Raw genomic sequence first — 20,631 nt, forward strand, 5'->3', positions numbered from 1 at the left:
TGATTGAATGAGCCGATAGTTTGATCTCCTAATAGTCACACTAGTGATAAAAGTTGTTTCTGTTATATACAGGAACAAAAACAGCCATCTACTGCCAATGACCACAACCAGACACTTTATTGTGGAAAATAGTGCAAAGACATGGTGTAGACTGATGTAATGTCGATCAATACAGAGGTGACATCACTACTTGAAGACACTCTTCTTCTCAATCTAATGACCTGTACTCAGGCAATTTGTATGTAAAAATATGCTATTCTCTTCCATTTCAGTGTCAATAACGAGACTGCATTTTTCTTCCCACTCCAGTTTAGATGCGAGACGTCTTTACTTCAGTTCACTCAGTAAATCCAGTGTGCAGTTTACCAGAATTGATTCCATGATCTATTTGTGAGCTAAGACTAAGAGTCACCCTATCTGCATACACTTGTGTAGGTGAACGCAACTCGGAGCTACAAATCCACACTGCCACGTTTAGCAAGACTTAAACATTCTCCGCCTCCTCATTTGGTGTAGAAGCCCTACACGTACTACTTCCTCAAGGAAGGATAGCGAGTGATTCTTGTATTTCAGAGCGTTGTGTGTGGCTATGCTTCCGTGTCCGGCAGGTTCTACAACAAACACAGGTTAGAAATGAGTGAAGGTAGAGCCGATCCTGGTTTTTGGCTACATGCGGTGGATGTTTTTGTGATCCATGAAATTCTTAAGGTTCTGTAGGTCGTCCCACCACTTGAAGAGGAAGGTCTCTGCAATGAGGCTGAACCAGGGTGTGATCTCCAGTTCTTTGCGCTTGGCCTTCTCTAGCATCTCCTTCAGCTCCTCCTTGCTCACATAGCAGTGGCTCTTAATCTCATTGGGGTCCGGGCTCAAATCCACGTTCTTCAGAGAGAAAAAAAAAAGAAGCAAGATGTTATTGTCCATAATGTAAAGCTGAGAGACATCATGCAGGCACACAATCAAACATCCAAACTAAGATGGTATATCTATGATGAGGACAAAAGCAAGACCATGTAATCCAAATGGGAAATAAAATAGCAACTTGAGAAACTGGCTAAAAAATAATTTTACAGAAATTGCCAGATTGAATTATATTTTTTTCCTTCAGAAAAGGCACAAATGGGGATCAGATGCACGTTATATATCCTAATATGTAATTCAACTCTAAAGTCCAACAGCCACTACAGCACAAACCTTCTGCATGAAGAGGATGTAGTCAATCTCGTGTTCTCCCCACACGCCGTCTGACTGGGCCTTGTAGTGGATCCTTGTCAGGTAAGTCATTTCATCTGGTGTCACCTGAGAAGAGAGAATCACCACAATCCTTAATAATCCACTTCCATTAAATGCAGAAGCTGGGACTTCTATAAACACACACACTACCTGTTCCATGGGGATCCCAAGTTCAGCTTTAAGTCTCCTCTGAGCAGCTCTCCTCACTCCGATTGCTTCCTTCTCCTCCCGCTCACCGTCAGTATGCAAAGGGTGACTGCAGCATGTGTTTGTGAAACAGCCTGTGCACACAGACACGGGGGATGGTGAAACAGTGCCAGCGCCCATATGTAGTTTGTCCCAGTGGACCATTTGGGGATAATGGTTAAACTGGGTGGTATCAGGTATTTTGGCACCGACCTGGAAATGTGATTTTGGCATCAGACCTCTGTTGTAAGAGCAGCTTGTCTTCGCTGTTGAAAATGAACACGCTGAAGGCTCTGTGCAATAAACCTGGGAGAGCATACGAAACAATTAACCGCAACGACAAAGCTGAAATCAAAAGATATGTACTAGAAGCAAGATGGGTATCAGGTACCTTTGTCAATGTTTGAGTTCAAGTGGCAGTTTTTCTTTGTGTCCTCGCCAATCTTCTGGTCGTTCTCGTCGATGACGATGCACATCTCCGACAGCAGCTGGACCTGCTTCTGGTCCAGGTTATCTGTTATCTCAGGCATTCTGACCGCAGACCGTAGGTGCCTCACCTCGCTGCAGGGACAACAGTTGTAAATTCTTAGTGCATATTCACATCCAAACAGGAGTCAACACTTAATTTGACCCAACATATTCTAGTGCCACGAGCTCTTTCTAGTACTTTTGTAAGATGGATGGAAAGTAAACTCCACCTGTTGAAGAACATGACGAGATACAGGTTTAAAGCATGAGAAAAAACTAATAAGAAGAACTCATGTTAAAAAATATACTTTCATACTGCAGTATGAATACTCAAAATATTTTATTGTGGTGGACTTTTGTCTGTTTAATATGGACTAAACCTTTAAATTATTGAATAATCTAAATATATATTCAGATTACATTAAAAAAGAAGAAGAAGCAATTAGCTGGTTCTGTCACAAAGTCCAAAGAAAAAGAAGTACAATATACAACATACAAAAAGAGCCAATCCATTTGAGAAGCTAGTATGTTTTCTTAATGAAGCACATCAACAATTAGCTGACCAATTATCCAATTTCTTCCGGACTAACGTTACTGCTATTCGGTTACTGGACTACATATAGTTTTGATAAAGCAATTCAGCTGATGTCATAGCCTTTAGCTTATGACTTGGCCACAAAGTTTACAAAGTGTGCATGCTGAAGTAACTTAATAGCTGGTGGAGCCGAATTTAAAAGAGCATATACTCAGACTTCCAGTTGCTATTTCGGAAGTGTGCAATGCAACAAATAGTTACGCAAAGCCACATTAAGTGCACGATTTTGAATTATTTTTAAATAACGTTAGTATTTGGCATGACGTATGAAGCAACGACATTTATCTGGAAGAGACCTCTGACCTCTGGCTTTGCGTGCTTTAGACTCAAACATGCGCCGTCGAGCGCTTTCGGACGCCTTAAGCTCACTAGCTTACCTTGATATAGCTCTGTAGCAGGAAGTGACAGGCTCGTAGGTAGACCGGTGCGGTAGTGCAGCAGTTCTGCACGCGCGAGGTACGTTTGATTTCAGCTTAGCGGCTCCCTCGCAAGACACCGTTCGGAGCACCGCCCACACGCCCCGCACCATCGCCTGACCAAAACACAACACCAATCACAAGGTCTGAAGGCGGGGACGTCGGTAAAAACTGGACAGGAGTCAGGATCGGAAGATACAACGACACGAATGGCCATACGCGTGTATTTGCTCAAGGTTATATACACCGACTGGATGCGGTAACACATTAGACCTTGACTCACATGCTTTACTGTACATTTTAAGACTGTATCTAAGAAGTATCTTCATTACTGATCGATCACTTGCTTTGTTTAGATGGACTGGTCTGTAAAACACAAAGGTTCCCAGAAAGCTTGTTCTGTTCCTCGGTTAATTGACCCAATTAATTATTAAAATCACTAGATTTATTTACAACAAAGTGAGTTGTTGTACTTTTTTAATTTAGTGATTATTAACGAGAGCATGCAGTGGAACAGTGTATCGTCCCGTTCCAGCCGGAATCCACTTCGTGTTACCCCGTTAACACTGATAGTCAACACGCCATCAGACCACCGCACAGTCCGCACCACCCGGGCCTCTGACAGCTGAACATAAGTAAGCGTTATCTGCTACATATACAACCTACAGACATAGCGGTAAAGCGGCTACATTACTTACAAAACAATTCTCCCGTTTCAAGTTGAAGAATCTGCTCTTTTAAAGCATTTTGCGTTTGTTTAAGACGATATTTTAGAGCAGACTGCTGTGGTCGGACCACCGAGTTTCACTCGCTGCTTCTGAGGTCACGGGTTTCCATTGGACGCCTGAGCAACAACGTGGCAGCCCATTGGCTCACAACGTGCAAACGTTTACAACGTAATGCGGAAGTCGGTACGCCAATAAAATACGTGATGTGTCAAAATTTGGTTAAAAAAATAAAAACTGTAACGTGTCATTACCGTCCGCTGTCAAAGGTCATACGTTGACAACATGTTTAGAATGATTAGCTAGTTGACAGGTTTGATGCTATATTTCATACCCTTCCCTAACACGGTATGCTAAAGGTTTAACGCTAGCTGCTGTCTGACGTACGAACGTTAGATGCATGTGCCGCAATGAACGCGATGGTGACAGCTAGCATGCGCGTGCGTGTAGTTAAGGTTTCGTTTGTAGACTTCCGTGCTGGCTGATGAATTCAGTGAAAGAGGTGAGTGTGTTTGCTGTTTGTCGTATCGGGGGTGAGTCAACAAGCCATAAAAGCAAAGTCGGAAACATATTTCTGCTAGCATAACCCCGGTAATGTCCTTATAACGTTGAATAAAAGCAAGTCGAAGTTCTTTTTCCTTTTTAAATGTATAACGCTAAGCTATCTAAGCCAGCTAGCTCGTCATCTTGGCATGTAAGGATCATGCCGCTGGACTCATTAATATTGTGAATATAATGTCAGAAAGCCTGCTGGAAAATGTACATTTATAATAGAAGATGACTGTAGGTCTGTCAGGCTTCGTGGGTTGCCAATTGCTTCTTAAAAAAAATAAAACATAAAAATAATATATATATATATATATATATATATATATATATATGCCTTCTTCCAGACCAGACGTTTTTGCTTTTAAATCAAGTAACGTTCTACTTTTTTGTTGATAAGCAAATCAGCATTAAATTACAGGAATTGGTTTGGTATGGTTTTGGAATGATGTTGTTTCAGAGCAGAAGGAAACTTCTCTTCCTTTTCACACACAGAAAAGGTGGTGATAACAGACCGACCTGATCCACCCACCAGCCAATTGGCCAGCCTGGCCTTTGTTTACCTGCTTCTTGGGTAAAGAGGTGAGCAGGGGGCAGGGCCACCCACGCGGTAGAAAGGATGCCTGTGGAGGGGGGCAGCAGCAGTGGCTCGGCTTCGGCTGCCCGTCACCCCAAGCAGAAGCGCAAGGCTCACAGTTTGTCTATCCGGCGCACCAACAGCATAGAGGACAGACCCCCAGGCTTCCAAAGAGGAGAAATGCTGGAGGGACAGGTGAGGATATGCACAGAAATCCATACTTTTTTTTTTCTTCTTCTCATCACACATGCACAGCTGACAGCTGTAGACACGCATTTTGATGACATGATTTGTACACATTGCCATCAAACTTTCAAAATTCGATTTTTCATTTTGTTGGGTGTTGAGGATGTGTTTTGTCAGTCATGAGAGTGTAGTAACAACCGGTTGAGCAGCATTGCTATTATGTTGTACCTGGTGTTGCAACATCCCATGTAATGTATTTGTGAGATGTAGTTTCTACCCCCCAGGGGAAAATGTCTGGGCTTTTTAGGTGGTTTTGTGGTTTTACTTTAGCGTGAACGTGCTTTATTCAAAGTGTTAATGTTGTCTCGATTTTTACATTCTCTTAACTTTTATGAACTGCCTTCTGTGGATGTGCATGCTGGTTACTGATTGCTTTTTGTTAAAACAAAGGGATCTACTGTGACTTTTTAAGCCCGTTGGGGCCATCAAGTTAGTGATTAACTATCTCCCAACCAACACAGTATTTAAATTACGCTACAATTGATTTATTTTCCTCCAAAAGAGATGACTGTAAGCCTTCACATGAGCACTCCTTTCCTGATGCAAAGTAGTTGTGCCAAACTGTCAAGCTACTTCACATATATATAATATAATGGGCTTGTTTAATCAAGAAGAACATCCTGGTTGTTAACTTTTTGGAGGTGGCTGTTGAATGACCCTGTTTCGAGTCATCTCTTAGATAAGCTGAGCAAATTGATTTTGAGTGACTGTCAAGTGTTTTTAGATTGTATCGTCATGCATTTTCATGGAGACCAAACTGGTTAAATGAAGGACACATTTATCTTTGCCTTTTTCATGATCAAAGTATTCCATCTAAAATAATGCAATGCTTTATTTTTTTATTATTGCCCATCCCTAGTTTTGCCGTTATACTTTCTCTGCTTGACAATGTCCTTGAATTATCAGCCACTAAAACTAGAGCTCAGCGTCCATTGTCCTGTTGTCTCATCAAGTTTTAATATGGGCTGCTTGTCCAGGCCTGATTAGTCTTTTCACCAGGCTTTTTTGTCTATTGCCAAGATATGCTGGTTCTGTTTATGTACCTAGTTACCCCCCCCCCCCCCCCCCCCCCCCCTCCCCACACACACACACACACACACACACACAGCACAAATCCAACACACACACACACACACAGAACGCTTGTGTTTCTAAACCATATATAACAATTTACTCAATACTGTCATTATTAGCCAGGGTATTGTGCAGGTTTTCGGGCCTCAAATAAGCACCGTGGAATTCATAAGTACTACTTGTTGTTTGCTAAATTACCTTTTTAAAAAATTTTTTGACATGGGGCGCAGACATAATGGTCAGGTGGTTAACGCCACTGTGACAAACTGTTTGTTTTGAACACGTGCCAGAAGAAAGACTGACACTCGAGTGTTTGGTTTCCTCTTCTGTCAGATGGCTAGAGAAAGCAGCAGCTCTCAAGGCACGCTGTCAAATGCAGCCTTTTGAATCCTTTGTTTTTTCATGGCAGCTTTTTACGTCCCTATGCATGCTAGTCTGGTATAGACTGGTGATCACCTGATAACTGGGTACTTCTAGGAGTTCACCATGGAGGTAAGTCAGTTGGCGTGAGTTTGAGTGCTTGGACCCTGGCTGTTGTGTTGTTAGTACATAGCTGTTGTCGTTATGTAGCCCACAATGTAACTGAGCTTTTACACAAACATAATTGGGGGGGTTGATCAAATCAGGTAAACATGTGGCTGTGTTTGACATGAGATTTATGTGGGTTGCTTTTGATTTGTTGTTGAAGTGGTGTGTATTTTGTGAGTCACTCAGATCTCTCTTAGATAATATATGGCATACTTGTTTGTCATTGTAAAATTGTAACATTTCTTGGTTTGGCTTTAACATATTCATTTGTGAACATATATTAAAATGGTCTTGAAGTTTTTCAGCACAACATATTCAATTCAATTCAATTCAATTTCAATTCAATTCAGTTTCAATTCAATTCATATACTGTATATATGACATTATTATATGTAAATAAAAACACCACACTGGAGACGGGTCTGAAAGGAATTAAAGCGGTGACTCCTGCTCCCGACGCCAATGTGATTCCTAATGTTTAGGCCTTTGTCAGCTTCCCATCGGGTTTAACGGAGCACTGTCTTTTCTTTGTTGTCTGTCTAGGACTCCAAGCTGCCCCCCTCCTTACGGAACAACCTTCTGGATCTTTTTGGCCAGATTGAGCGCGAGTTTGAAAATCTCTACATTGAAAACCTTGAACGTGAGTAACCTTGCTGTATTGATTGGCTAACCAGATGGCAGTGTTTTCCTACTGATGCCCTGTTACTCTGCTGACATTATAGTACGCCGGGAAATTGACTCTCTGAACGAGCGTCTGACCGGAGATGGGCAGACTATTGAGGGAGGGGACCCCACCAAGGGAGCTATGAAAACAAAAGGTACTGTATTTACTTCACAATCTATTGCACGTCTCCATATAGTTAACGTGTCAACTGTGTCTTTGGAAATTTAAATGGGAAAATATTGCTGAAATTGATTGAGTGGCTTTAAAGTGAAAGTAGATATCTCATTCCATGGTGACTCAAGTCACAGTGAAGAAAAGCCTCCATACAGAGTTTGACTAATAATCTTCAGACTGACTAATCCATCTTGTATAAAAAATATATTTCAATTAAAAATACAAGAAGGATAAACAGTTGTCAATAGATTTTAAGCACCAACAACAAGCTTAACTTTAATTGCAGCGTATTTAAAAGCACACAAAGTATGACCTCAGATTTTGAATCGTGTCAAAATTAGCATGTACTACAAACGGATTCATGTTAACAGTGCAGCAGTAAGGAGGAACCTTCGGGAAGTCTTGGATTAAACAACCTTCTGGCAGATTTGATTATGAGGTCGACATTAAGCGAAACCTGAAAAGCAGTCTGACCAGGAGGGGCACGTTTCCATGGTAACTTAGGTCAGACATAATAAACCTCCTTTATTGAACAGAATTTCCTGAAAATATGCCTCGTTGGCAGATGTGAGTCTGGTTAAACAGGTCATTTTGTTTTATGAACCCTCTGGTATTAAACGCTTTGACACTTTATGAGGCCAGTGGTGCTTCAGTGAAACCAACCAATGAGTTTGTCACTCAGTGGAGAATTTCAGTCATTGTTCTTTGTCTCCCCATCACACAGCCAGCCACAGCACCAGTCAACTGTCACAGAAGCTGAAGACGACTTACAAAGCCTCTACCAGCAAGGTACCTGGCTCCAGCTATTCAATCTCATTGAATCACATAAGATTTGTCATCTGTGTTATTGTTTGAGCGGTGGGGACTCTCAAAAGCCCCTCTATTGCTGAAGGGGAGAAGGAAGTCGTTTTCTCTTGATGATATGTTGCTGTTAAATTATTTAGTTTTTGAAGTGCCGATGCATTTATTTATAGATTTTTGCACTGAGGTTAAGGAAACTTGATTTCAAGCATTTATCACAATACGACATCTCCCTTGACTTGCAGTGCTTGTACACTTATGGTAAAATAGGTGGACCTTGCAACTTCAGTGTGGCCTCATGGGAGTTGTGGGGAGGAGATTCATGGGTAACTTCCCGAATGCTCTTGTTTTGTCACTAGGCATTGTGACGGACAGCTTCTGTCTGTTTTGAACTACAGTCCGACCTTGACTCCTCATCTCTTCTCTGCCCCCTGGCAGAAATAATTTGGCTGAACGGGAAGTTTTTTTTAAGCAGTTTCTCACAAGAACACGCTATATTGTTGGTCATGTAGGTAACTTAGTCATTCCACAACATCTTCTACCAATAGACCACTTAGCTCTCTTTTCATCAGCAAAACGATATGTCACAGTCAGTTGTCATAACAAATAACGGATGTTGAATTAAAAAAGTCAAAATAAATAAATAAATGTTTTCCCAAAAGATGGAAAGGCCAAGTTTAAAGGGATCGGCTTCAAATGGAGCAACGTGCAGTCAAAAGTTTAATTCAAACAGCTCTTAAAGTAAAAGTTCAGCATTTTGGGAAATACACCTATTTGGCCTTATTGCCCAGAGTTACATGAGAAGCTTAATAAGTAGGAAGCAAATGCCAGAAGTCACTTATCTAAGCTTAACACATAAAATGTAAACCGGGGGAAACCTGTTGAAGTAAAAAAAAAAGAAGCAATAATTAACTTGTTATATCTCGCTATTTCAACCCTTCCAAAAACTGGAGTGTGCGTGTCTACTTGACCCGAACCAGCCACTTGGAGCCTATGCTGGTTGCCTGGCAACTGTTCCCAGGCAAAGAATAGGTCAGCATCCAACCTCCGTAAAAGACGAAAAACAGACACGGTATCTTCTAATCTAACCCATGGCAAACTTCCCAAAATGCCTAACTATTCCTTTTTAATGCAGGGCCATATGCTGCATGTGGACGAGAAAATGTTCTGTTCCAAGTACATCTTGTGTTTTTCAAAATTATTGCATATCGTCTAGTTATGTTAGTATCCCTCACGTGACTTAAACATCGTTGTTTGTCATTTCATGTTATCCCCCTAATTTTTTAATTTCAGGGGCATTTTCACCTGTGCCCCTAAACAAAGTAAATGTAAGCATCGAGCCCTGCAACGGTGTAAGTGTCATATTGAAAATGTTGAATTAAGTGTAATATGTCTTTCAAATATGTCTTTGGCTGTCTCGTCCACATTCATTAATTTCCCACTTTACCTACAAACTTCTTGACGCAAAGAAACATTCCTAATGCGGCCAAGGTCCGCGTGAGATGAAGGGCTGAGGACACGATCCTCATCTGATTTGAAAGTTAGAAAAGAGGATACACAGGATCAAGGGAGGACGTAGACTAACAGAACCAGCTGCTTTATAATACACAGCTAAACATGACCGAAAACTAATATTGTAACGTGAATGTAAACACGGAGCACATAATGAGACGCTACATTAACACGGTCGCACACAAAGGACCCAGACCCTTCGCTGCTGCATCTAATGACTACCAGTGATGCCTGCATGCGCCGCACAGACGGTGGCCGCTTGGTGCCAACTGAAACTACAATTGACCCTTTAATTTGTTTGTGTAACCAGACCACTCAGTGTTTTTTTTCAGTGCTCTCCTCACAGTAACACAAGCACAGTGATGATCTATCCTTTGAGACTTGAACCGGCATTAGAGCAGTCTTAAATATTAATACTCAAACGACACACTTTGGTGGAATTTTAAACCATAAACATTTCGGCAGTTCCAGAAACATCCTACGGTATGAAAACAGTGCTTGCAGGCTAAATAAGGATAATGATGATAATGCTGGAGTGCATTATGTGTTCTAAATAAACAGAGCCAAAATAACCGCACAATTAAAATGCAGCTATAATTGCCATTCAGTTGTCTGTGGTACACTATCGCTCTGTTTGTTTTAAATCTAGACTGGACACATCATTATGCAGAACAATTTCTTTTATCACTGACATTCCACCGATCTATACAGATGTCATCCTCAATTTTTATTACTTTGCGCTGAGTTGTAAACTTGCGTCATTATGACATTTTTTCCTGGCGAGCTGTCAGGCTGTCGACGCTGCTCCGAGCAGTTAAAAGTGAGCCAGCTCATGGACGCCAGAAAGCCCAAAGAAAGCTGGCCCACCCACTAATCTGTTGGTCTGAGATTAGAAATAAGATGTCTGATGCCTGTCAAACAATGAAACGCTACAATAATGTATCTGTGGTTATGTAGCTTTCAATTACATTATCATAATTTGAATTATAAACCCAATTGGCACATGTATGCCTTGTAGTAAGGCATGAGTACTTGAATGCTCATCCCTCTGTCCATCTCTTATTTCTCCATCGTGCCCATGTCTCCTCCCTCCCTCCCCTTTCAGATTGTGTCCAGTTTTAAAGCCACCGCAGGTTCCCGAGCTGTGTGTCAGCTGCTTAAGGAGTATGTGGGCCACCGGGACGGGATCTGGGATCTCGGAGTCACCCGAAATCCGCCAGTAGTCCTGGGCACCGCCTCCGCAGGTATACCAAGACACTTTACATCCGTATTTTGAATATGCCAATCACTGCATCATTGTTCTCTGCACAGCCTCCATGCCACAGAGGGGTAGAACAAATAGTCCAAACTAAAAGTGTTAGATCCTTATAGTTTGTGACATCGATTGGGACTCCTTGGTGCAATTAAAAAATGTTTCACTTTTATTGTACACAATTTTGCCAGAAAGTGGCCCTGAACTGAATTTTAATTAGGGAGCCCACCATATAAAATACATTACATTACTATATTAAATCATTACCGACGTTGTCCATCACTGCTCTTTCTCCACAGATCACTCAGCTTTACTTTGGAGTATAGAGACTGGGAAATGTCTGCTGAGGTATGCTGGCCATGCAGGATCAGGTAAGAATTAGTACAAATCTTAATTACCTGTATATTGTCCTCTACAATGCAGACATTTCAACATTGCATGATGAGATTATCTAAAACATGTAACTGTTATATACAACAGTGTGTCCACATTTTGCGCACTTTGTTTGTCCCATAATTGGAATAAGTGATGTAACATATGTTCATGTCTCACCATTGTTCTCTCGCCCACAGTCAACTCCATCAAGTTCCACCCCACAGAGCAGATGGCCCTCACCGGTATGTATTTAAATGCCTGTGTGTGTGTGTGTGTGTGTATGTTGTTGTAGCTTGATTTCTTTATTCTATTCATGACTATTTCTCCCTGCCACAGTTGTCTCCAGCAGTAGTTAGGTTTCTGTAGATCTGAGTGTGCTGTGTGTGTGCTGATGTGTACTTACACCCACAGCCTCTGGGGACCAGACGGCTCACATCTGGCGCTACATGGTGCAGCTTCCTGTCCCCCCGCCACCACCAGATGTCAGTGTGAGTACCTTTTGTGTTGCTCTCTTCTCTGAGTTTCCACTGGAACTCATTGGATTTCATGGAGTTTTGAGAGGTGTGTATTCTGAATGAATAATAAGTTCATTCACAAATTGAAAAAAATTTCCCATGGCAAATGTATCACCAAAACTATCATTATCATTATCATTATTATTATTTTATTCTGTATCCCTGCAGGCACCCGTGTGCATTGACTGATTTTCTCCGTTTCCTTTCTTTTCTTTCTTGCACACCCACAGGCTCCATGTGACGACGACCAGGACTCGTCAGACAGAGAAGAAGGTGAGGTGGACGCCGAGGGCCCCTGCGAGGTCCCGACCGTCCGGGTCGCTACGGCAACCCTGAAGAGCCACCAGGGTGTAGTCATCGCAGCCGATTGGTTGGTGGGAGGCCGACAAGTGGTGACCGCTTCCTGGGATCGTGCTGCCAACCTGTATGAGGTGGAGACGTCTGAGCTGGTTCATGCCCTCACTGGTATGTAAACTGGATGACAAATGATACATATATTTAGCACAATATGGCGTCTTTTATCTTCATCTTGTGGAATATATATATATATATATATATATATATATATATATATATATTTGGAGTCTTTTTTTTAAATTTGTGTGTTTTTCTATATATTTGTCATGTCACGTTATTCTGTCATTCAATTAGATATGATCCACTATGATATAATTTCCGGCAATCCTAAATTACAGGTTACTCCTAAATGAACAGCAACACAAAGTAATGCTGCTACACATGAAGTGGACCTCTTGCTACTTCCTGACCTTAGCAACCACGTATTTCATTTCATGATGTACAGACCCGCAGAGGTTTAGAATGCTTACTCCAATGTGTCTGCGTATGCAGGACACGACCAGGAGCTGACCCACTGTTGTACCCATCCCACCCAGCGGCTGGTGGTCACTTCATCCAGAGACACCACCTTCCGGCTGTGGGACTTCAGAGACCCGTCCATACACTCCGTCAACGTCTTTCAGGGACACACTGAGTGAGTCGCTCTTTCTTCAATCAAAACTGAAAATGTTCAACAGTTTGAGTTGCTGCAGTCTTTGTTTTTCCCACAGGGTGGTGCTGTAACCTCTATCCAGAACTTTCATCTTTTTCTCCCTTTTTTTCCCTTTTCAGTGCCACATGAATTTACAAACCCAATTGCTCTAAGCCAAATCCTCCACTTGCCTCTCATTCATTACCGAGCACTCCTCCTCACTTCGACAGTTCGCTTTTTTTATTTATCTCTCTCTCTCTCTCTCTTTCTCTGCTGTTTGTTTATCGGTCCGTTTTCTGCATTAATCCTCCACTATGTATAATTTGGCACTTCGCTCGCTGTTAACACTCAATTGCAAACGCTCATTTCAAAATGATGACTGTCAGGCTGGGCTAAGGCTTTCAACAGCAGCGCTCTTTAAAGTGTGCGTGTGCGTGTGTGTGTGTGTGTGTGTGTGTGTACGTGTGTGTGTGTGTGTGTACATGTGTGTGCTGGCTGGCCGGCACTCTCTGGCAGCCTTTTGATTGCAAGTGGGGGGATTACATAGAGCTCATTATGTACGACCCCAACATGTATAAATCCTGCAGATCCCACTCTAATTCTCTCCCATAGACAATTGGTATAATGGGATTAAGCACCAGTGTGCAAAGCCCTCCTCCTCTCCATTCCCTGCCTCCATTTTTCTTTTCTTTGCGAATGGTAAAAACTTTCTTACTTGCCCTTCTGTGATGCATTTATAGCTGCACACTTCCTCAGATGCTTAGACCAAAACAACTTGGAGCGAGGAGGTAATGAGTAACTAACCTGAACTGGCTACTTGTTCATTAAGAGAGGCTACACCGTGTGTGTGTGTGTGTATGTGTGTGTGGTCAGTTTTTAGTTATATTTTGTTTGAAGAATAATGCCCCCGTAAAATTGTGTTGATTCATTCATCATATGTCAATGAAAGAGATTCTTGAGTTGACGAGTTGAAAAGAGGACTACTGTTGACAAAAATGTGTGTGTTTGGGGTCCGTTTGTGAAAGTTTGCCTCAACGGTCACACACTGATGCTTAGTTATTCTAACCAGTCTCCCTGCCATTTCTCTTGCTGATTTTCCATAATCTCCAACATGGCATAAGTGGCACAATCTCCCCGTTCCTCCGAGGAAACGTCCGAGCAGCGGCCGGTGTGAACGGTTGAACAGGCAGCAGCGGTTGAAAGCTGGAGGGGAGACAGCCTCTTGTTTCCATAGTCTTTCCCTGGCAATTACAGCTAATGCCTCTTGTCAGCTAAAAGTGCAGCGCACATCCTCTAACCCACCGGCCCGCCGTAATTGCAGAGTAATGACAACTGCCCATGAGCTAACAAAACGGCCACGCGCAAACGAGAAGTGACAGCGGTCTTGCTCTGTGAACGGAATGCCATGTCACGTTTGTCTCTGACCTGACATCGGTGGCTTTTGGAGCCATTTGATTGCAGTTGATAGAAAAATATGTGTGTGTGTGTGTGTGTGTGTGTGTGTGTGTGTGTGTGTGTGTGTGTGTGTGTGTGTGTGTGTGTGTGTGTGTGTGTGTGTGTGTGTGTGTGTGTGTGTGTGTGTGTGTGTGTGTGTGTGTGTGTGTGTGTGTGTGTGTGTGTGTGTGTGTGTGTGTGTGTGTGTGTGTGTGTGTGTGTGTGTGTGTGTGTGTGTGTGTGTGTGTGTGTGTGTGTGTGTGTGTGTGTGTGTGTGTGTGTGTGTGTGTGTGTGTGTGTGTGTGTGTGTGTGTGTGTGTGTGTGTGTGTGTGTGTGTGTGTGTGTGTGCGTGCAGATCTGACGTCTTGTCTCTAGAGGGATACACCAGCACTTAACAGGTTCTCAGCGGCTGTCGGCAAAATACAAAATAACAGGGTGCTCTAAAACCTCTTAGTCGTCTGTAACTGAATTGTTTCATTTACATTCTACCTCCTCGGCGTTTGGCTCGCATGCTCGTCTTCTCATAAATAAGTACATTGTAATATTCCTTTAGATTTTTCACTAGTTGAAACATCAGGCATTAAAATAACTCGCTGGGAAGGAGGACAAAGATCAAAGCCGAGCAGACTTGGGCTTGATGGGTAAAGAAATACCAGCCAGGCAGGAAACGTGGCATGAAGACATGCCGAAGAACAGTCCCACAATCTCTTTTTGTTGTGCGTCCTTGTTGATTGTTTACCAGTGTTTTTGAAAGCTGGTTGGATGTTCATCATTTGTCCGGCAAAAGGTCTTTTTACGAGAGAGAAATGATGTGTCGACAGTTCATTGTTTATGGTCTCTGACGTACATTAACCCAAAGTGTAAAGTCCAACATCCCTGAGAGCCAACTGAACTATTGTTGAAGCTCCCGGCATTAAATCAGAATCATCAAATCACCAGTTTGATCAAGTTATACATTTAAAGCCGTCAGTTGAAAACGTTTGGAGAGGAAAACGTGGCCACAAGCATCATCTCTCGTGGTGTTCTTGACATCCCAAGATTTCTTTTTTGTTGAAAAGATACAAATCTGACCTCCTGTGTGCCGCCACCTTTTTATAGGGCCACGGGACCTTTGCACTTAATGGTTAGGGATTCATTCAACTGCAGAGGGGTCCCACGATTCTCTCTCTCTCTCTCTCTCTCTCTCTCTCTCTCTCTCTCTACACACTCCCTAAGTCTCAGATCGCAGGGAGCCTTGACCTTGGCTGTCAGACACACTGCAGAGATGCCATTAAGCAAAACTGAATACTCCCTCCCTCCTCACCACTCATTCTAAAAAACACTTTAACCTTAATCAAGCTTTTAATCAATTACCCTGTCTGATTACACTCCCCACACAGCCTTGCACACCTCCTGTCCTCCCTTCTCCCTTCGTCTCTCACTCTACCGCTTGTATTCCCAGGTGGGCTGTACCCTGCAATGTCAGAAGGTGCCTGTAACGATACAGCAGTTTCCTTGAGCCCGACCCTCTAATAGGAAAAAGTTTAGTCCCCTAATTAGCCCTTAATGCCATGTCAATTTAAATTAAGAGGCGAGACAGTTTTAGAAAGAAAAAGAGAGGGTGTGCTAATCTTAATCAAGAATCAGAGTTTTTTTATTTTATTTTTTTACAGGCACCAAAGGGAGGAAAGAAAGGGGGAAAAAAAAAAAAACGTCTCAGGAGCAACTGACATACAGTAATTGATTGGAAATATTAAAGGTCTATTAAATGAATGGCTGGGCCTGACCGTATGTGCTGTGATGTGTAGCTGGATAATGTGCTTTGGAGGAGGGTGATGCTGTATGCATACAAAGACCCTTCCTGCCTCCAGCGTGCCCAAGATGGCCGAGGATATCGTTTATTTGGCATCGTTGATCATTTCAGCCCATCGGTTCTCCCCTGGTAGGCTTACGCTGGGCTGCATTAGACATAAGAGTACAAGAGTAGTTAAAAAAAGTTTTCTTTTCTTTTAAACTTTCCCCTTCACGTATAGTTTTAGGGTTTTTACCCCTCTTACTCAGCATCAAAGATGGATGTGATCTTTCGCACCTGTAACGTCACCTTCAGCGATGTCGCAACATATTGACCTTTGGACTTCAACTACTGGAGGTCAAGATTTGCAGTTAGAGGAGCAGCAGTAGCCTGAAACAAGTAAATGTACCCCATAGGGCTACCTGTCAGTTGGTAAACGCCTCCCACGGAAACTGGGGTTTGGTGTTGATTGCCCGTTGCTTGAACAAGGAGTGGATGATATGGATAATTAATGTTACATTTAATTTATAATACGGATATCGTAATACGGCACAAGTGTCATCTTCATCTTCTCCCAGTTTTAAAAGGTGTGCAAAGCGGAAACCGTCTTTCTCGCCATCTTGACAGCTCGAGTGTGATGCTGCTAACATTCTTTAATTTCGTTCCTTACCAGTGGGAAGCAGAAGGTGATAGATACCTTTTTGCAATGTCTCGAAACGGAGAATCGCATTTTAAATCGGGACCACGAAGTGTCAACTTTCTGACGCTGTACCTGAATAGGTTGTAGTGTCGCTGTGTCCTGTCCTTTATGGGCAGATGAGTAATACAGCTTCTGTAATGCGGGAGAGGGTGACTTTCCCAAAATGTGAAGAAGTGGAGGACATCCACTGTACGTTCCTACCAACTCTCGCCGCTGCCCTGCATTGGATTAGTGAGGCGGCGTGAAGCGGTTTGAACGCGCACGCGAGGGCGAGTATTGTGTTCTTTGTGTAACACCCAACTTCTGTCTGTGCACCCATCCCTTTGTAGCACGGTGACGTCGGCGGTGTTCACGGTGGGGGACAATGTGGTTTCAGGGAGCGACGACCGCACCGTCAAGGTGTGGGATTTGAAGAACATGAGGTCGCCGATAGCAACCATCCGTACTGACTCCGCTGTGAACAGGTAGGTTCTTCCGTGGCAACTAGTTTAGCTGCGTATGATTGTCGGATGTGATCAAAGGGTCCAGAAAGACTACTCAATGGACTTGTTCAAGGTCAAAAAAATTAACTTTGGTGCTCATTATCTAAAATGCTGTAGTTATTTGTATGTACACAGTATTGGGTAGATCCTATCAAAGGACTGTTATTGGGATGTGGAGTAAAACCAATGGGATCAGGACCTAGCTACTCTTGAGGGAGCTCTTTGACTTTCCAACAGTAAATAACAGTCAGCTCAAGTAGAGACTCTCATGACCCCTCATGACCCCTGGGCCTCTGCAGGATACCATCTTGTAAAGAATGGAATCCATATGCATATTTTTTTCTTTTAGAAGTCAGTTTAAAAAGTCTCTCCATTCAGTAATTATCTCGAATGCCAGCGGGGAATACAGGTTCCAGAGGCAGCTGGTGTCGGTGGTCACACCTGGAGGTGTGCGCGAACTAGGAAGTGAATTTGTGCTCATTTTATTTTCGAGATCTGAAAAACACACAGTAATTAAAATACTCACACGTTTATCTCGGAGTATTGGGAGAAATGTGACGTATATTGAAAGTGAACTTGATCTGATCCTTTAGGATAAGCGTCTCTGCCAACCAGAGGATCATCGCGCTGCCACACGACAATCGACAAGTCCGACTGTTCGACATGAGCGGAGTGAGGCTGGCCAGGCTTCCACGCAGCAACAGAATGGTAAGCAAGGCAACAAAGTGGCCGGGAAGATGTGCGTTCGATCAATCAGCATCAGTAAAATGTGTGTGTGTGTGTGTGTGTGTGTGCAGGGTCACAGGCGAATGGTGTGCTGTACGGCGTGGAATGAAGAGAACCAGTCGTGCAACCTGTTCACATGTGGCTTCGACCGACAGGCCATTGGCTGGAACATCAACATCCCCGCCCTGCTGCAGGAGAAGTGACGCCACCGAACACGCCCCCGACACACGCGCACGCAAAACAGACACACACGGTGAAGCAGGAGCCGGTGCACATACACACTGTAATCTTTGGTCTCGCACATGCTTGCATGTTTGAAGTGCTTACGCAGCGAGGTACTTTTAGTTGTTATGTATATCACAGATTTCCAGCTGTGGAGAAAAAAAAAAAAAAAGACCTTTTGAGGAAGGCGGCTGTTGACGTCCGATATTCCACTGACGGATAACTCTCATTTAGTGTGTTCATCTGCAGTTGAAACCTGCAGAACACCTCCTGGCGTATAAATGACAGACACGGTTCCAGCATTTTTAAAGTCCAAGTGTGTGTGAGGCCAACGAGCTGATCTCCCCCGTATTCGACCCTCTCACTTATTTAGCATGCGTTGTGAATTGTGACTATGCTGACTCTTCCGTTTTCAGTCTTTTTCTGTTTTTAAAGTAAAAGTATATATTTGACTCCACAGTCACGGGCTGCTGTTCACATCACTGTTGTTTAGTCGCATGGAGATAATCTCGGTTTTGCAAATGTTACTTGATGAGAAGTAAGAAAGCCATGGTAAGGCCAGGAGGGTTGGTAGGATATGATATCAAGAAGTTATGTACATATTATGTTGTGGCCTGATTAAGGCACCTGCGTAGCAGGTTGTCGCTACTTCATGGATTAAGTGTCTTACAGTGATCTACCTTTTGGAAGGTGGCGTTTGGCAGAGATAGTGTGGATCTGTGAAATGTTTTTATCCTTTTAGTCAGACTTGAAATATTGTTATCGTGGAACGAAACGTCTATAATATAATCGGGCCTGCCAGAAAGCTGCTGGGTCCTTCAGCTGTATTCACATGTTTCAGGAATTGCTGTCTTTTCGCCGTTCAAGTTTTGAGTCCTTGCCTTTTTACCTTCGATGCTTTCAATTTCACAGCCAGCCTCCATACTTCCCACGCTATTTTGTTTTCATTTTAAAGATGATTCTGTAACTCCGCCTTGTTCCGTGTTTACAGTAGAGTTTCATTTGTAAAGTGTCGCTGTATTCTGTCTCTCTGTCGGTATGCAAAGTGTCGAGAGCGCAGCAATAACGCGGGGAAACGAGTGACTCGTTTCATTTTGTAGGTCTGTAAGTGGGATGTGTTCGGCATTATCATAACGTAAGTGTAAGTTTGGGAGTTATTACTTTTAGCCATAATAAGCGCTCGTATTACTTCAGTGTCAGTGAAACCCACCCTCTTCAACCTGTTGCCAACTCAGAGCCCTGTTGTTCCTGCTTCAGTTACAGCCTGTCAATATGAATCTGTAGTGCACCCATAGAACCCATGGCCTCGTGTGACCGCTCTGACTTTTTTGTTGTTGGTGGCTCTTTTAAGTCTGTGAAATAAACTCTTCATACAAATTCAGAAGCAATAACCCAGTCCCATTCTGTTTCCGATGCTCAGAGCGAAGCCCGTTTCTATCTCGGAAACCAGTGAATGGGACTTGGAATACAAACTTGAATCTCAGTTCAAGAACTAGTAGAGCTGGATTTGGGTTTGACCATAAAGCTTTTATTTGTTACACTCGTGCAATATCCCTCCAACGTGAAGTCGTGCTGTAGTTTCTGATCTTCAGACGTTTAACTTAATTCAGTGCCGTAAACCCCACGACGAGAGTTCATGTGCTTTGTGCGACTGGTGTCGATGTAGCTCGATATACATAGTTATGCATTACCTACCCCAAAGTTGTTTTCAGACTTCCCATTTTAATGCTGTTCCTACCAACAATAGAGGTGTTTATAATGTAATGAACAAGTATTGAAATGCCTTCCCATTGCATTGAAAAGCGATGCATCGGCCTTATCCACCTGAGCATCAATGCACTTTTCCAAATGCTTGTTCAATAACTAATTGTGCTCCACTGCACTGTGCCGATAGAACTTTTCTTCCTGTTTCATTTAGGGAACTCGATCTCGCGGCCACTGATATCAATGTCCTATTTTCGCCCAACATGAATTCCGACACAAAGGAACATTATTTTGGATTGATACATTAAATTATCGCGTGTCAGATTGGAGGGGTGGGTAAAAAGTGGATGGGCTTTGCCTCATTGTAGCAAATCATATTCCTCAGAGTTCATTATGTGATCTACTTTGCATACTTTATTGTGATAGCTTTGTGCTCTCTGACACTTTCCAATAAAATGTGTGATTTCCTTTCCCAGCTTGTGTCTCTTTTTTTTAATCTTATTTAACACAAACCCATCTCACACTTTTTTATTCAGTTCAATAAGGTGTATATCATTTTATAAATTACATTCATCTGAATGTTAATCTAGTAGGTTGCAATAATGAAGTCTGATGTTATTGAAAGGGGAACCATAAGGTGTATGAATAAGTGTACTCTGTGCAAACAGTACTAATTACTTTGCCTTCTTTCACAGCAGACATTTGGACTTTAATGATTA

General features: G+C 42.7%; 2 protein-coding genes across 9 annotated transcripts; one reads left to right on the forward strand and one right to left on the reverse strand.

The window, feature by feature from the left end:
* Positions 1 to 92: 92 nt before the first annotated feature.
* On the reverse strand, positions 93 to 3,736 carry idi1 (isopentenyl-diphosphate delta isomerase 1). Of its 2 annotated transcripts, XM_034559974.1 has the most exons (7): positions 3,594 to 3,736; positions 2,857 to 3,011; positions 1,808 to 1,977; positions 1,630 to 1,722; positions 1,381 to 1,511; positions 1,192 to 1,296; positions 93 to 879 (listed from the first exon to the last, which is right to left on the reverse strand). In XM_034559974.1, exons 2-7 carry the CDS (start codon positions 3,006 to 3,008, stop codon positions 667 to 669), a joined length of 864 nt encoding a protein of 287 aa, XP_034415865.1. In that variant the 5' UTR covers positions 3,009 to 3,011; positions 3,594 to 3,736; the 3' UTR covers positions 93 to 666. The 2 variants fall into 2 exon arrangements, with proteins under 2 accessions (XP_034415865.1, XP_034415866.1); XM_034559975.1 differs by lacking the exon at positions 2,857 to 3,011 and having other exon boundaries at positions 3,594 to 3,715.
* LOC117749435 (WD repeat-containing protein 37-like) lies at positions 3,079 to 20,384 on the forward strand. 7 transcript variants are annotated; one of them, XM_034559967.1, is made up of 15 exons: positions 3,079 to 3,154; positions 3,382 to 3,530; positions 4,662 to 4,938; positions 7,135 to 7,231; positions 7,314 to 7,409; positions 8,154 to 8,218; positions 10,848 to 10,986; positions 11,294 to 11,365; positions 11,567 to 11,611; positions 11,781 to 11,857; positions 12,115 to 12,349; positions 12,734 to 12,875; positions 17,108 to 17,242; positions 17,854 to 17,968; positions 18,058 to 20,384. In XM_034559967.1, exons 3-15 carry the CDS (start codon positions 4,786 to 4,788, stop codon positions 18,187 to 18,189), a joined length of 1,503 nt encoding a protein of 500 aa, XP_034415858.1. In that variant the 5' UTR covers positions 3,079 to 3,154; positions 3,382 to 3,530; positions 4,662 to 4,785; the 3' UTR covers positions 18,190 to 20,384. The 7 variants fall into 7 exon arrangements, with proteins under 7 accessions (XP_034415858.1, XP_034415863.1, XP_034415859.1 ...); XM_034559972.1 differs by lacking the exon at positions 3,382 to 3,530 and having other exon boundaries at positions 3,107 to 3,154; XM_034559968.1 differs by lacking the exon at positions 3,079 to 3,154 and having other exon boundaries at positions 3,344 to 3,530.
* Positions 20,385 to 20,631: the final 247 nt, after the last annotated feature.

The sequence above is a fragment of the Cyclopterus lumpus genome, chromosome 20 (assembly GCF_009769545.1).
Source record: "Cyclopterus lumpus isolate fCycLum1 chromosome 20, fCycLum1.pri, whole genome shotgun sequence".
Lineage (NCBI taxonomy): Eukaryota > Metazoa > Chordata > Actinopteri > Perciformes > Cyclopteridae > Cyclopterus > Cyclopterus lumpus.

Coding starts and splice junctions, on each gene's coding strand:
- idi1 (XM_034559974.1), bottom strand. CDS start 3,008: ATGGTGCGGGGCGTGTGGGCGGTGCTCCGAACGGTGTCTTGCGAGGGA. Junction 1,978..2,856: donor TGCTACAGAGCTATATCAAG/GTAAGCTAGTGA, acceptor TTGTCCCTGCAG/CGAGGTGAGGCACCTACGGT. Junction 1,512..1,629: donor TGCCAAAATCACATTTCCAG/GTCGGTGCCAAA, acceptor CTGTGTGCACAG/GCTGTTTCACAAACACATGC.
- LOC117749435 (XM_034559967.1), top strand. CDS start 4,786: ATGCCTGTGGAGGGGGGCAGCAGCAGTGGCTCGGCTTCGGCTGCCCGT. Junction 11,858..12,114: donor CGCCACCACCAGATGTCAGT/GTGAGTACCTTT, acceptor GCACACCCACAG/GCTCCATGTGACGACGACCA. Junction 17,243..17,853: donor ACTGACTCCGCTGTGAACAG/GTAGGTTCTTCC, acceptor CTGATCCTTTAG/GATAAGCGTCTCTGCCAACC.